Source organism: Danio rerio, chromosome 19 (genome assembly GCF_049306965.1).
Source record: "Danio rerio strain Tuebingen ecotype United States chromosome 19, GRCz12tu, whole genome shotgun sequence".
NCBI classification, from domain to species: Eukaryota; Metazoa; Chordata; class Actinopteri; order Cypriniformes; family Danionidae; genus Danio; species Danio rerio.
Window position 1 is genome coordinate 12286817 of NC_133194.1, and position 15746 is coordinate 12302562.

The window sequence follows — 15746 nt, forward strand, 5'->3', positions numbered from 1 at the left end:
ATTGCTGAGTGTTGTTTGTTTTGCTAGTAAAAACGAATCTGCAATTTTACGTAGCATATTAATTTTCTTGTCTAGCCGTGTTCAGCGATTTTTCTTTTTTATGTTATCTACTCCTAGCCTCGTTTCTAGGTTATCTTACCTTTTGACTACTTGCCTCTTTATCGACAATGACTTCTGGATGTACCCGATTGCTCCTGTTGTTGACGCTTGCCGGATTTACGATCATTGTAAATAAATCTGCATTTGGATTCGCACCTCTGTGAAAGCCTCTTTCAGTTACAAAAATGATTCCACTAGAATGATTCATACAGATAATTAAGACATGATCTGAATATACCTCTATTTTTAAATTAGATTATATTTGTAACGTAGGAGATGCTGAGAGCAGACTTGCGGATCCAAATGCAAGTTTAATAGGAAGGTCAGTAAAGCAATGGTCAACACAGGGGCAAACAGATGTACACAGGCAATCCAGAGGCGTAGTCAGAAGCACAGGCAGATGATCAGAAGAAAGGCGGCAGACAATGATGAACAAACTTACAAGGCGGGGGTCAAAACACGGGAAAAGAAACCAGGAGAAACGCTTTGTAATGTTCATGGAATAAACAAGACTCTGCCCTGAATGAATGAAAGTGAGGTATATTTATAGTCCTTGTAATCAGTGTAAATGAGCAGCAGCTGTGTCTGTTTGCGATTGTCTGGATTATTATTAGCTGTTACCAGTGTTGATGAGCGCAGGGGTTTCTGGGAGTTGGAGTTCGCTCAGTGGCAGTCTCCGATAAAGGAAACTCCGCTAGCATTGGCACAAACTACAGGAAGTGATCGTCAGTGGAGAAAACTCCACTGGCAATCACAACAATATAATCACAAAACTTTTAATACATTTTTCCCAATACCTACAGCATTATTTTTCAATGATTGCAATAATATTTCATAATATTACTGCTTTATTGTAATCCGCAGTGTTGAAGTGGTAATGCATATCTCATACTTGTGGTATTGGACAAGCATTCGGGTCTGCATTTGCATTTATGGGTAAGTCATGTGACGTCATCATTTGAATTCAAAACCACACATACTGAACGACTCACCAATATACTGAGGGGTTCCACCTAAACTCTTATACTCTTCTCCTTGAATGAAGTGATGAGCCATGCCAAAATCAATGATCTTGATGTCTGGATGAGGATCGTGCTTGTCTGACAGCATGATATTCTCCGGCTGAAGAGTAAAAACAACACATTTTGTGATTTTTTACTGTAAATTACAGTGAAGGTTAAAATTAGAGAACAACCAACAAGTTCCTAAATATTAAGTAAGTAATAATAAAGCAGGTTTTTAAAGCTTTTCAATGAGTTTAATTTTCTCTGATGCACATTTATTAAATAAACGTATTTAAAAAACACTAATCATGGCTTTTTATGATTATGTTTTGTGCTACCATTTAATCAGAGGTGACAGTTTGTGAGAGAAAGGTACACTTCCTCTTTACCGTGCTGAAATCTATATAGGAAGTGCATGCTTGCTACATGAAGTGTTAAATATTGCAGGTCACTAGAAACTGTTCATGCGGTTGCTAGTTTCACTCTTTGTTTTAAGACAAATATAAACATGCTTCATACCTTCAGATCAAAGTGGGCAACGTTTTTTTGGTGCATGTAGTTTACACCCTCCAGAATCTGCTTCATGAATTCAATGGCCTCCGTCTCTGTCAGGTTTTCTTTCTCAGCGATGAAATCAAACAGTTCACCACCCTTTATCCTACATTAAGAGAGTTAAAATAAAAAAGGATGCTAAATTAAATATAGTATTTAGATTGTAAGCTAAAATTGTCCATTGTTTTAATTGGAATAGTTTTATAACCTAAAAAGAGGCCCTAAACATATAAAATAAATATTCCTTCATTCTCCTTTGGCTTAGTACCATTAGTCATCAGGGGTCGCCACATCAGAATGAACAGCCAACTTATCCAGCATATGTTTTACACAGCGGATGCCCTTCTAGCTGCAACCCAGTAATGGTAACTCCCAAACACACTCATTCACATACATACACTACGGCCAATTTAGCTTATTCAGTTTACCTATAGCGCATGTCTTTGGACTGTGGGGAAAACCAGAGCACTTGGAGGAAATCCATAGGAACACGGGGAGAACACGGAAACTCCATACAGATATGCCAACTGACCCAGCCGGGGCTCAAACCAGCGACCTTCTTGCTGTGAGGTGACAGTGCTAACGACTGTACCACCGTGCCTCCATAATACAAAAAATATATATCTTACAATTTATAATACTAAATAATAGTATTTTAGATTATATAATCCTTGGCAAAAACATATAAATTTCACATAAAAGTACCCAAAACTTTTAAACATATATATATATTTTTTTGGTACTTTTAGGTGAAACATGTATTTTTGCAAGGAATATCACACAGTTCTTTTTTTCTTTTCAGAATTCCAGGTTAATATCTCATATTTTTGATTTATAAAGTCATTATATCAACATCTCGCTAGTAGGACTACTTTTGTCAGATCTTCGACTTTTTATCTCTCAATTCTGTTTGAGTTTATAAATTGTGAAACTGGGGGACTCAGGGATACAGTAGGTAGTGCTGTCGAAAGAACAGCAGGAGGCTCCTGGTTGGAGCCTCGGGCGGGTCAGTTGGTATTTTCTGTGTGGAGCAATGTTCTCCCCATGTTCGTGTGGGTTTCCTCTGGGTGCTCCGGTTTCTCCCTCAGTCCAAAGACATGCGCTATAGGTGAATTGGGTAAGCCAAATTGTCCATAGTGTATGTATGTGTGCGAATGAGTGTGTATGGGTTTTCCAGTGATGGGTTGTGGCTGTGTCCGCTGTGTAAAACATGTGCTGGATAAGTTGACAGTTCATTCCACTGTGGCAACTCCAGATTAATAAAGGGACTTAGCCGAAAAGAAAATGAATGAATAAATGAAATTGTGAAATTATAAATTTCAATTATAACAAACAGTCACAATTCTAAGAAAAAAGCGGAATTATTAGAGAAAAAACTATTTTATTCTCTATTATTAGAGAGTAGCAAGAAAGAAAAATAAACTCTTAATGATGAAAATAAGTCAGACACATTAAATGAATTTTTATGATTTGCAAATTTACTTCCCACTACTGTGAGTTCAAATCTTAAATTCTTGAATTTAATAGAACATTCTTTGATGAATGAATGTAGAATGATGAACATTCTTTCTATTTTCATGTATCATTCACAGTGTCTCCATACACAGTTGAAGCCAGAATTATTAGCCCTCCTGAATTATTATCTCCCCTTTATATTCATTTCCCCAATTTCTATTTGGCAGAAAGAATTTTTTAACACATTTCTAAACATAATAGTTTTAATAACTTATTTCTAATTACTGATTTATTTTATCTTTGCCATGATGACAGTAAATACAATTTTACTAAATATTTTTAAAGATATTAGTATTCAGTTCAAAGTGCAGTTTAAAGACTTAACTGGGTTAATTTGGTTAATTAGGCAAGCTAGGGTAATTAGGCAAGTCATTATATTATGTATATTATTTTTATTATTCATATTATTATTATTTTGACCTTAAAATGGTTTCATAAAAATTAAATAACTGTTTTTATTCCATCCGAAATAAAACAAAGAAAACTTTCTCCAAAAGAAAAATATTATCGAAAATACTGTAAAACATTTCTTGTTCTGTTATATAATATTTTTATATATTATATGTAAATAATTTTTTATTATATTAAAAATTAATATCATTTATAAAACAAACTAAAATTCATAAGAGAGCGAACAATTTGGCCTTAGCTGTATATTTCTTTTTTTTTCTACATATTTCTTTATTTCAGAAAAGCAAACACATGCTTACAGTTCAACGATGAGGACGATCTCTGCCCTGCTCTCGAAGACGTCTCTGATAGCCATGATGTTTTGATGCTGAAGGCTCTGCAGGATCTCCACCTCCTTCTCCACACTCTTCCTCTCCAGCCCCAGCCTGCTTCCTGCACCTTTCTTCAGTTTCAAGAACTTCCCTGCCCACAGAACACCCGTGGCCCGTTCCCGCACCTCTCGCACCTGCCCAAAGTGACCACTAGTGTGGCAAGAGACAGAACCAATGGAGTTTAGTTTTATTTAACATGGTACTATCCAAAACCTAATGTATACTTCAGCCTTTTACAGTTATTTATTTGATAGAATACACATACTGGAATGCAGCAATCAATAGAATATGTTTCTTTTATTAGTGTACACAAACAAAACACATGTGAATCAAAAATATTTATCCATTTATAAAGATTATGGATGCATGATATATAAGAAGCCAAATAATATTGTCTAATAAATTCTATTTTTTTCCCAGAGATGGGTTGCGGCAAGAAGGGCATCCGCAGCGTAAAAACATGCTGGATAAGTTGGCGGTTCTTTACACTGCGGTGACCCAGGACTGATAAAAAAGGGACTAAGCTTAAAAAAGAAAATGAATGAATGAAATTCTAATTGTTATGTTATTCTTATTGGTCTGATCAGCTGATCAATTATCTATTGTTTCTGCAGGTTTAAACCACTTGACATGCTTGCTGCCCACCAGTTTTTTTTACTGTTACTTTGATTTTGGTTAATGTTCAGTGATTTGGTTGCTTTATTTAAGAATTTTTTTAATTTTATTTTATCTATATAGATATAAATATTTAACTAATAAAGTTCAGATCAGTTCAAACTTTTCTAAATTTAAGCTTTAGGGGGAGTGGAGAGCATGAGACTGATTCCAGTGACGCTCCAGGGAGTCTTCGCTGAGTCCAGCTTTCAGCCTCCACTGCTGAGACTGCAGCTCTGCACAAGACTTTTGGCCTGCGGAGAAATTAAAATGGTCGTGCCGAACTGAGACTGGTTCTCTCAAGGTTTTTTTTCTTCACTTCCCTATTAGTGAAGTTTTTTTTTCCCTCTCCGCTGTCGCCACTGGCTTGCATGGTTCAGGATCTGAAAAGCTACTCATCGATGAATTTGCTCTTCAGTGTTTGGACTCTCAATAATGACTTCAAACCACACTGAACTGAGCTAAACTGAACTGAACTTAAACACTAAAAACTGAACTACCCTGATCCAGTTACAATGATCTTTTATGTGAAGCTGCTTTGACACAACATACATTGTAAAAGCGCTATACAAATAAAGCTGAATTGAATTGAATTGAAATTGAATTGAAATTAAAGTCAGTTGTTCACTGTACGTGTCTGCCTTTCGTTTTTGCATTCATGCAGAAAAATTAGAAAAACGCTTATTTATTTTTATCAGCTAAAATATCAGCTATCAGCCTCCAGATCTAGAGTTATTGTTATCAATATGGTGCAAAAACTCTATTGGTGTTTCTATGCCAAATATATTTTAAACATATATATTAGTTTAAACAATAGTAACTAAATGTTCATCAATGCACACATCTATTATTTTTCTAGCATTGTTAAGTAGTTTGCTGTTCTTCTTTTCTAGTTTTACAAAGTATACTTTGAGCTTGAAAAAAATCAATAAAAATAACAACTGTGTGCAGCATCCGCCCGGATAATGCAACGTCAGCCATAATGCGCCAGACTGATTGGTGGAAAGGAGATAGAGTGATGAAGCCAATTATGCTATGGGGATGGTTAGGAGGCCATGATGGTCAGAGGTCAGTGGATAAATTTGGCCAGGATGCCGGGGTGAAACCCCTACTCTTTTCGAAGGGCATCCTGGGATTTTTAATGACCACAGAGAGTCAGGACGTTGGTTTAACGTCTCATCCAAAAGAAGGTGATTACTGTATATGCAGTATTGAGTCCCCTTCAACATACTGGGGCCTGTGGGGGACCCACACAGACCACAGGTTGAGCACCCCTGCTGGCCTCACTTACACCACTTCCGGCAGCAAACTAGCTTTCCCATGTGGTCTCCCATCCAGGTACTGACCATGCACAGCCCTGCTTTGCTTCAGTGGACAACTATGTGAGAGTTGCAGAGAGCGAGCTACTCAAAAATGACAGCAATTCACACACATATACATATATATATATATATATATATATATATATATATATATATATATATATATATATATATATATATATATACATACATATATACATATATACATATTTATATATATAAATGTATAGGTGTGTTTGCATGCTGTGAGTCTATATGTATGTGCGTGTTAATGTGGATGTTTCTGCAAGAATCGAGTTTATATGTATATGCAAGTGTGTACAGGTACATATATACAGCAAATATATATGTATCTGCATGTATTAATGTGGGTCTTTATGCGAGGATTGAGTTTATATGTATTTTCGTGTGTATGTGGGTGTATGCATGCGTCAAGTTAATATGTATATGCGCAGGTTTCATATATGTTGTTTTGAACTTTTAATAGTATAGGTGTATACATGAGCAATTTAAAAGTATATATGCATGTGTTTTATGAGTGTGTTGACAAGCGAAGTTTGATTTAAATCCTACACGGCACCTCATACTTTATCCAGCATATGTTTTACACAGTGGATGTCCTTCCATCTGCAACCCAGTATTGGGAAACACCCATACACACTCATTCACACACATACACTACAGCCAATTTAGTTTATTCAATTCACCTATAGCGCATGTCTTTGGACTGTGGGAGAAACCAGAGCACATGGAGGAACCCACATGATCACAGGTAGAACATGCAAACTACACACAGAAATGCCAACTGGCCAAGCCAGGACTCTAACCAGCGACCATCTTGCTGTGAGGTGACCTAGCCACCGCCTTATTCAGAAATTATTCAAATATAATAATTGCTGCTCAAGAAATATTTAAGTAGCACTTTATTTTAAACTTCTGTTCCACATGTATAAACGTGGATGTTCTTAATATAGTGTTACGTGCCGGCAATTACAATCATTGCTTAATAACTTTATTATTAATTAATAATATTATTAATTAATAAATTAATAATTATTCAATTAATTTACTTTATTTATAATACTCTCCCTAAACCTACCCCTAAACCTAACCTTAACCTGCGTAATGATTTTAGATAACAAATACTTTCTTAGATAGGTACACTGTTTAAGTACAGTATGTGTAAGTGCACATACTGTAAAATCAATATTGTATATTTAAGACTATGTAAAGCCATAATACTAAAAAAAAACAATTATCAACCAATATTTCTTGCTATTACTAATTTTGAAAACATTCCAAAGATTCTTTGATGCGTAGAGAGTATCAAATATGTGTTTACTGTCATTCAAATAGGTCTAAGTGGGAAAATTCACTCATTTACTCACTCTTTATAAACACCAGTTTCAATTATTTGTCTATTCAAAACAAAAGGACATTTTGAAGAATGCTGGAAACCAGTAGAAACTCAAACATTATCGAAATCAATAGCTATGTTTCCATCCAAAAATGCGAATGAACTTTATGTGCAAAACTGGATTAGACGTGCAAATAAAGCTGCGTTTCCATCCAACGGATCAAAGTGAACAAAATTGTCACTTCCTGATTAACTGGCGCCAGATATCAACTGTAAAAACTGATTTTGTTGCAGTAGGAGAAGCTGCAACAATTTTTTCTTCATCTAATAAATGACTTGCGCCTCAGAAGGCAATCCTGACACGCAGTGAACTTGTGGTGGCGTTTAAAGGTGTCAGACGCAGAGCACAGACGCTCTTGATTCTGGAGGTCATTAATAATATAGTAACACTAATACTTAAACGGTAAGGCGTTTTAGAATGACCAAAACAACATTTCAGATGTTTTATAATGTCAACCCGGGCTCATTGTGGAAACGTAGCCCCGCGGACTTTTCTGTGGACCGCGATTTACGTCCCGGGAGGTACATATTCGAGCGGTTTTGTGCGTGCTTTTTCGCGTCTCGGGCGCCTCTCGGGAGCGCGCGGCATTCGCGCCCGCACCGTTCTCGCGCGAAAAGCCGGCGGATCGGAAAAAAAAAAAGCAAAAGCCCTCGTCTTCGACCGTGTTTTCGGATCCCGCCGCGTTCTCGCCCTTATTTTTCGGATTCCGTTTTTCATCTTACCTGATTTACGGAACCTGCTGTTCCCCGGACTCGATCCCGGTCGTCGTCCACCGCGGCCGGCTTCGGCTCCTTCTCCGGGGCCTCCGCTCCGCCGACGCAACGCTGTGAGCTAAGCGGACAAACTGAATGCATCGGGAAAGCCCTCCACTCGGAGGCGAGCCGTCGGCCGGCAAGCGCAAAGAGGAGGAGCGGAGTGGCGCGGGGCTACGTTTCCAGAATGAGCTTGGGTTGTATAATGTGCTCAGCCTGCTGGTTTATCCATTCACACATTTTTATCATCACATGATCTCTTATAACAAAATCACATTACTTTTTTTAATGTGCATGCTGGAGTTTGTGCGGTAATAGTGTATCCATCGTGGTTTGTGTGCATATTTTCTTATCGAATAAAAAGTTTATTCAGCTAAGTTTTTTATGCGCACTTTCTAAATTTATGTGCATCCTGATGTTTCCATCAACCGTTTTTTTATGCTCATATCCAAAATGCGCTTAAAAATAGGTAGATGGAAACATAGCTAATGGTTGCTTGTTTCCAACAATCTTCATGATATCTTTACAATAACTCAAACTGGTTTGTGACAAGTGAAGTTTATATTTAGTTAAAGGCTAATATAGACTTCCTTCCTACCTTCAGGTCAAAGTGGGCAAGTTGTTGCATGTTATTTACACCTTCTAGAATCTGCTTCATGTATTCAATGGTTTTGAGTTGTTTTCTTTAACCCCAAACCTTAAAGTAACATCTTTTTTGGTAAGTTTAAAGAAAAAATAAAATTAGTATATCAAATAGAACCAATGTCTTTACCTTCCCAACACATTTCCGATCTCATAAAGGTCTTCAACGTTATCCACCTTGAAGACAGCCATCCTTGCCGCCTCTCTGTGTCTCTCTACAATGTCCTCCGTCTGCGAATGTCCAAAGAAAAGGCTACTGTATAGTGCTCATACTGGTTTCAGCTTTAGATCCACACCTGAAAAAGAGGATGGTAGTTATGGAGTTTCTGTTACATAAGTAATCCAAACCTCCAGCAAACACTTCATTCAGCATTTAACTAAACTTGCATAATCTTTTGGCACTGAGCGCATATTTTGACTTCATAGGCTGCTGACGGCACAGCTAAGCTGGATGGGAACAGAAAAGGAGAGATATCTGGAAATCATTTACGAGTCCCCAAAGGGTAAACATCTGGTATCAAAACCCCTCTGATACGCCAGAACTACATACATGAGAAAGAATGTCGCGCTAAATGCTCAAGCTGGACCCGAGTAAACAATCCAGGCCTTTAAACTCCAGCCAAGTGTGGACAAACCATTAGGTCGCAATGTGCAGTAAACATGCTGCGAGAAACTGCCCATCAGACCTGTCATCCTCCCATGGCTAACACATTCTTTAGTAATGAGACACGTTCAGTCCTTGCATAGTTTTTCAATGGCTAGCATGCTTTGTTACTAGGAGAGGATTAATGAGGAGCTGCGATGAGGAAGATTTATGGAGGAACGAGACAAACAAGGCCTTATTTTGGCATGTAGATCTGTCTATTTATCCATATAATTTATCACGTGTGTCTTTTCGGGAGTTATAAATCTCAATGTGTGAAACTAGAGGCTGATTATTTGTAATTGCATCGCAAGAAAAGTGGTTAAAGGAGACTCTTTCGCAATGTAAATATGCAATTCGACTAAAAACAATAATGCACTGAGAGCAACTGGCAGTTTATGTGATTTGAATACATGCTGGACAAATCTGTTCCATCTGCAGGTGTCCAAACAAACATTCATTGACATTCAAACACTAAAATGCACATTGACACTGGCTTTTGGGGATGTTCAACAGGGCTGCACGATATTGGAAGAATTGGACATTGCGATATTTTATTTGGCTGCGATTTAGTTGCGATATGAATACAATTTCAGCAGATGACTTGAATAGCTCCATTTGGAATAAAATCGTTAACTTTGATTGGAATAATCTTGTAGAGGAGTGCATCAAAGTAATTCCAAGAATAAATAAATAAGAATAAGAGTAGGGCTGGGCGATAAAATCGGTATCGATATTCATTGACCGAACACCATTGTCAATATCGATTAAAAAAGGATTTGGTATGTAGTTTCAGTATAAAGCGCTATAGTTTTATTAAAATTTGGCTGCTGAGCACACGCCTTGGAAGCAGTGCCAATAAGCTTAGGGTGTAAGTTTGTCATTTCAAATGGATGCGCGCCACTTGTGCAAGCAACATGCATGTAAACAAGTAGAACTAACCAATCTGCTTTACAATTTGTATGAAATATACACATTTCAGTAATAACAGCATACTAATTACCTCAGACAAACACAGCGCATCCAAACACTGCATGCGCTGTGTTTTTTACTTTTCTCTATAAACTTGCATCGGAGCTGCAGCAATGATTTGTCTGTTTGTCATCCTCTTGAGAAAACGGTTGAGGGTCACCTAGTTACGAGAAACCGGAGTACTTGGAGGAAACCCATGCGAACACGGGGAGAACATGCAAACTCCACACAAAAATGACAACTGACCCAACCTGGACTCGAACCAGCGACCTTCTTGCTGTTAGGCGACCAACATAGGCTCATTCTGAGAACATAGCCCTGTAAACATTTCTGGAGATCACGAATTATGTTGCTAGAGGTAAGGAGGGGCATGACCCTGTTCCTTTTCTCGCTTAACAGCTGACTGCTTACCTCCGTATGGACAATTTTTCTGTTACCAGTTTGTCTGGTAGCTCTACATGTACGTCAGCGGACTTAAGGCAAATTGCAGAGTTGACTGCGACAACAGGTTTCGAGACTGGTGAAGAACAATTCCAGAAAGTGGGTAAAACAAAAACAAAAGCTAAAAAATAAAATATACATGTAAATAACAGGGTGAGAATGTGGGAAAAATCTGTGCGGTTTTCTTTTTCTGTATTGCTTTTTAAAACACTTCGTTTGGGTTTAGGGAAAGGCATGGGTGCTGGTCAATTGGTGCTTTTTAAAACACTATTGGTTGGGTTTAGGGAAGGGGGAGGGTGGGATGGGTGGATCGGTCAGTTGGTCAGTCCGTAAGTCAGTCAGTCAACAGCAGCCTCTGCTGGATTTACGTGAGCAGGACGAAAACAACCACAAATAAATGCCCCAGCAACAAACTAAAACAACTAGAGCAATGACCCAGCTAACGTAATGACAGCTGCTGCTACTTTGAAATCCCAAAAGAAACAATTTAGGCTGCATTTAATTGCAAAACTCCCTAGCTAAATTCCTAGTCAAGTTCGCTACACTGTCAGAAAAAGGTACATGGTGGTACTAATAATATTCCTTAAGGAACAATTTTGTACCTTTGTAAAAGTTATACCTAATATGATACAGAAAAGACCTCTTATGATCCTGTTCTGTACCTTTTATGCTACAACTAAAATGAAGATACACATCTGTTCTCATATAAAAGGTACAAATGTGTCAAACAACTTTTTCTTTATTACAATACCTATGAATCTAAATATGACTGAAAATGCAAAGTGATTTTGTGAATAATGTCCATATTAAAGCATGAATCATCATTTAAAAGCATGTTTAATAAAGCTTATAAACATTAATTAATAAATTATACAATACAAAACTACTGGCAAAACAAAACTAAAGGTATTGTAAACTAAACATTTAAGGCATTATAAATATATGTTTGGTAAGCATTTTGACACTGTTAAGGTACAAAGTGTCTTGTCTCTGTGGTGGTACCTTTATGGATCAGATTTTGGACCTTTGATTGTATCTGCAGGTTTTGAAAACTAAAGGTACATTTTGGTTTCCCATTGTACAAATCATGTCCTTAAAGGTACAAACTGCAATGATACAAATTTGTTTCTTTGTCTTAAGGTACAATTCTGTTCCATAAAAAGGTACTGGCCCTGTGACAAGGGTTTCTACCTTCTTTGGCACAACAGTGAACCATTTTTTTTTTCTGAGAGTATAGAATATGTCATTGATTACATTACCCAAGTGTCGACTACTAGCAGAACACCCTAAATTGACTGAAAACCTCTGAGCAACTGAAACTACAATGTATTGAAATTGCAAGCTGTTGTTGTGGTGTTACAACCAAATCCTGTTGTAAGACATATTGTTACCTGCAGTGTACATGAAAAAGTTGTTACCTCTGTCATTATTGAGGGTCTGTTCAGATAAAATTCCTAAGTCAAATTGACCAAAGAAAACACACTTCAAAATGGGGATTCCCATGAGGAGGAGTGTAAAGGACGAACTAGAGAGGAAACCATTAGTGACCAGACAGAACACCCTATAGTAAAATACACAGAAATGGCCTACTTCAAAAACACTCTAGCATCCATGCGACAGCAATCTAGCAACAATTCAGAATAACATAGCTGTGTCTTAGCAACCACACACAATAATCAATAGCCACACTAGAGCAATGCTCAGGCAACAAACTAGAGCACCCTAGCAATGCTCTATTAATAACATATTACAGCTTTATTACAACTATTAAGAAATGCAACTGAATCAACCCATATCTAGCAAATACCAAGCAACTACTAATAACAAACCCTCATAAACAAACACCTAAGAGCAATCTATCAATCATATATAGCGAATCAATACAAAAACTAAGAATCCTGTAAAAATCACTGAATTCCCATAAATTAAATATATAAACACCCAGGTAAGTGAGGCAACAACAACCAAGAACACCTCAGCAGCCACCTAAAAAACACCCTAGCAACCATCTAGTAATGCAGAATATCATAGCAAATAGCAAGCAGCCATCCAGAATACATTAGAAACCATAGAGCAAGCTCAGAATGAATGAAACAGATCAAACACCTCACCAACCCTTATGATGTAAACCCAGAATACTCGGGCTGGGTATTTTCAATGCAATACTGATACAGATACTTTGAATTCAATAACAGTTTCTGAATGCTACTTTTTTCAATACCAATTTATATAATTAGCTTTAATAAAATGACATCACAGTGGCAATTCATTCTGCTGTGGCGACCCCTGGTAAATAAGAGACTAAGCCAAAGAAAAATAAATGAACGAACCAACCAACCAACCAATCATATAAATAAATGAATAAATAAATTCATTAAAATTACATTATCTTCATCTAACATGTAATCTGTTATCCTCATGCAGAATCAATTTAACTGCATCAATGGTCACTTATTTTCTTTTGTTTTTGCCATAAATTTGCCATCAAACTAACTTGATTTAACCTGACAAAATTGAACCATTTTAGATACTAAAATTTGATATAGAATGACAAAACCTTTTTTGATACTCAATAGTAGCACTACAGTTTGTGCCTAAAAAGTATCAAACTCGATATACAGCCCTACAGAGTACCATAAAAACATAGAGAATAGGGCTGTATTAGCAATAGGGCTGTGTGATATTGAAGACAATTGTGATATTCAATATGCAATATGATTTTTTTTTTATTAATCACCGACAAATGTTTCTTTTTTTGGGGAAAAGAAGCATCAGTATAATTTCTGAAAGTGAACAGCTGTTTTACTGTTGCATAAAACTAAACAAACCAAAATAAATGAATCAATTACCATTTTGCATTAGTTTCATCAACCTGTAAACATCTAGAACAATCAAGAAAAAAAAAAACTTGAAACAGAGTTGAGTAGGTTCTCCCTAACATAGTTTGATTGCTAAGCTAAACAGTATTTTAGCATCTGTACTAAATCGTTACAGATTTTTGAACAAGAAATCCACCATGTCCATTAGGAGTTGCACATTAACATGATGTGCTCTTTTAGAAGGTGTGCTATAGTGGCAGGCACACAAATATATTTTTGTATTAAATTGCTCATTTACTACATACCACTGAGATATGTATATTGGATATCCAAATTTGCGATAATTGATTATTTCGATATATTGCACAGCCCTATTAGCAACTTCCCAAAACCTCTGAATGCCCAGAACACGTTACAATCACATAGCATGCCCTAACGAGGGCCAGATAAAGAACACTTGGGGCCCTGGTGCTATAGACTCACAAATGTATTTTTTACTATCATTATTATTATTCATGTTGTTGTTGTTATTACTATATTATTATTACTATACTACAAGATTTTATTGCTCAGAAATATGACCTTGTTTTTATAAGTGTCAAAGTAAATATTTACAAAAAAAAACATTTGCTTTCTAACCTGTTAAGCTAGACCTAAACCATAACCAACCTTCACAATGGACATTTTGATAACTGTTTGTGATTTGGTCACACACTGTCTTGGTTAAATTATGTGAATTCAAAATTCTGATTGGGATGCAGCCACTCTGAGCCCCAGTTCAGTAGCATTACTGTTTTTGACCACCAATGAGCCTAAAGGAATGTACTTAATAATGTAAATCCTGGCGTCATGATTACGCAAATTAATTCTTCAGCCAATCAAGAGCGCCTACTTCTGTAGGCCTTGAGGCTTCAGTCCCACCTAGCCCTTATGTTAATCCAGCCCTGACCCTAGCAACCACATAGCTATGCATTAGCAGTGAACAAGAATAATCTAGCAATTCTCAAGCAAGCACCCAAAATTCCTTAAGAAATGAGCATTTCCTTCCTGTTTCAAGAGAGTTACGCTATCTGCTAGTCTCTCATAGAGTTTACTATTTGTTTTTAAAGCCTGAAATGGAACAGCTCCATCTAACTCAGGCTCGTTCCTAAATCGTAGCGCTAAATAAGTTCCAGGAGCTACGTTTTTTTTTTTTTCAGTTTTTGTTTTCATGAATCCACCAGAGGCCGCTGTGTACAATTTTTCAGATCTTAAATTTCTCTCGCGAGTGCCTATTCAATGCTGTTAATCCACCAGAGGCCACTGTCAACTGACTGACTGATTGACTGACCAATCGACTGACCCACCCTCCTCCTTGCCTAAACCCAACCAATAGTGTTTTCAATTGACCCATCTACCCACTTCCCTAAATCCAACAGACAGCTTTCAAAAGCATTTCAGAAAAAGAAAAGCCCTCGTCTGATTTTTACCAGGTTTTCAGCTTTTACCACATTCTCACTGCTATTTACTTGTTTATTAAATTTTTTTGTCTTCTGTTTTTGTCTTGCCTGCTTTCTGGAAACATTTTTTATCTGACTCAAACCCTGTCATCGTGGTCAACACCTCTCTGCGTCTCAAGTCCGTCAACATACATGGAGAGCTACTGGACAAACTAGTAACAGCAGGAAAGCCGGCCATATGGAGGCAATCGGTCAGCTGGTAAGTGAGAAAAGAAACAGCATCATACTGCCTTGTATCGTTTGCTTTAAAAACTAAATGCAGCCATACTTATTTCAGGCTACATAATTTGTGATCTCCAGTAATATATATAGGGCTACATTTTCAGAATGAGCCTATGTTGGCTCCACCATGTATAGCGGACCTGATCCAGGTGAAGAATTCAAAGAGATTGTTACATTCTGAAACACTGAATCTATTAGTAGTCCTGTGGACAAACCAAAAAAAGAGAGGAGATTGTTCCTTTGCAAACAGCACTGTGCTGTTTGCATTAACTAGAGTTCAGTCATGTTCCCCTCTCGCTATGCCCCAAGCTTTCACGCTATTTATGTTCTAGTAAGCCTTTAAAAACCATATGCTGCAACAAATGAGAACACCTTAGCCAGGCTCTATCAACTAGGGCTGCATGATATTG

At 37.1% G+C, this 15746-nt stretch overlaps 1 protein-coding gene across 2 annotated transcripts in view; it reads right to left on the minus strand.

The window, feature by feature from the left end:
• si:dkey-240h12.4 overlaps nucleotides 1–15746 on the minus strand; it is a 41808-nt gene that overhangs the window by 20385 nt on the left and 5677 nt on the right. For both annotated transcript variants that reach the window (XM_678062.10, XM_021468288.3), the window contains exons 2-5: nucleotides 8871–9036; nucleotides 3881–4102; nucleotides 1623–1761; nucleotides 1092–1221 (exon numbers count right to left, since the gene is read on the minus strand). In XM_678062.10, the coding sequence (XP_683154.4) occupies nucleotides 1092–1221; nucleotides 1623–1761; nucleotides 3881–4102; nucleotides 8871–8932 (553 nt within the window). In that variant the 5' untranslated portion in view covers nucleotides 8933–9036. The remainder of the gene's footprint in view (nucleotides 1–1091; nucleotides 1222–1622; nucleotides 1762–3880; nucleotides 4103–8870; nucleotides 9037–15746) is intronic.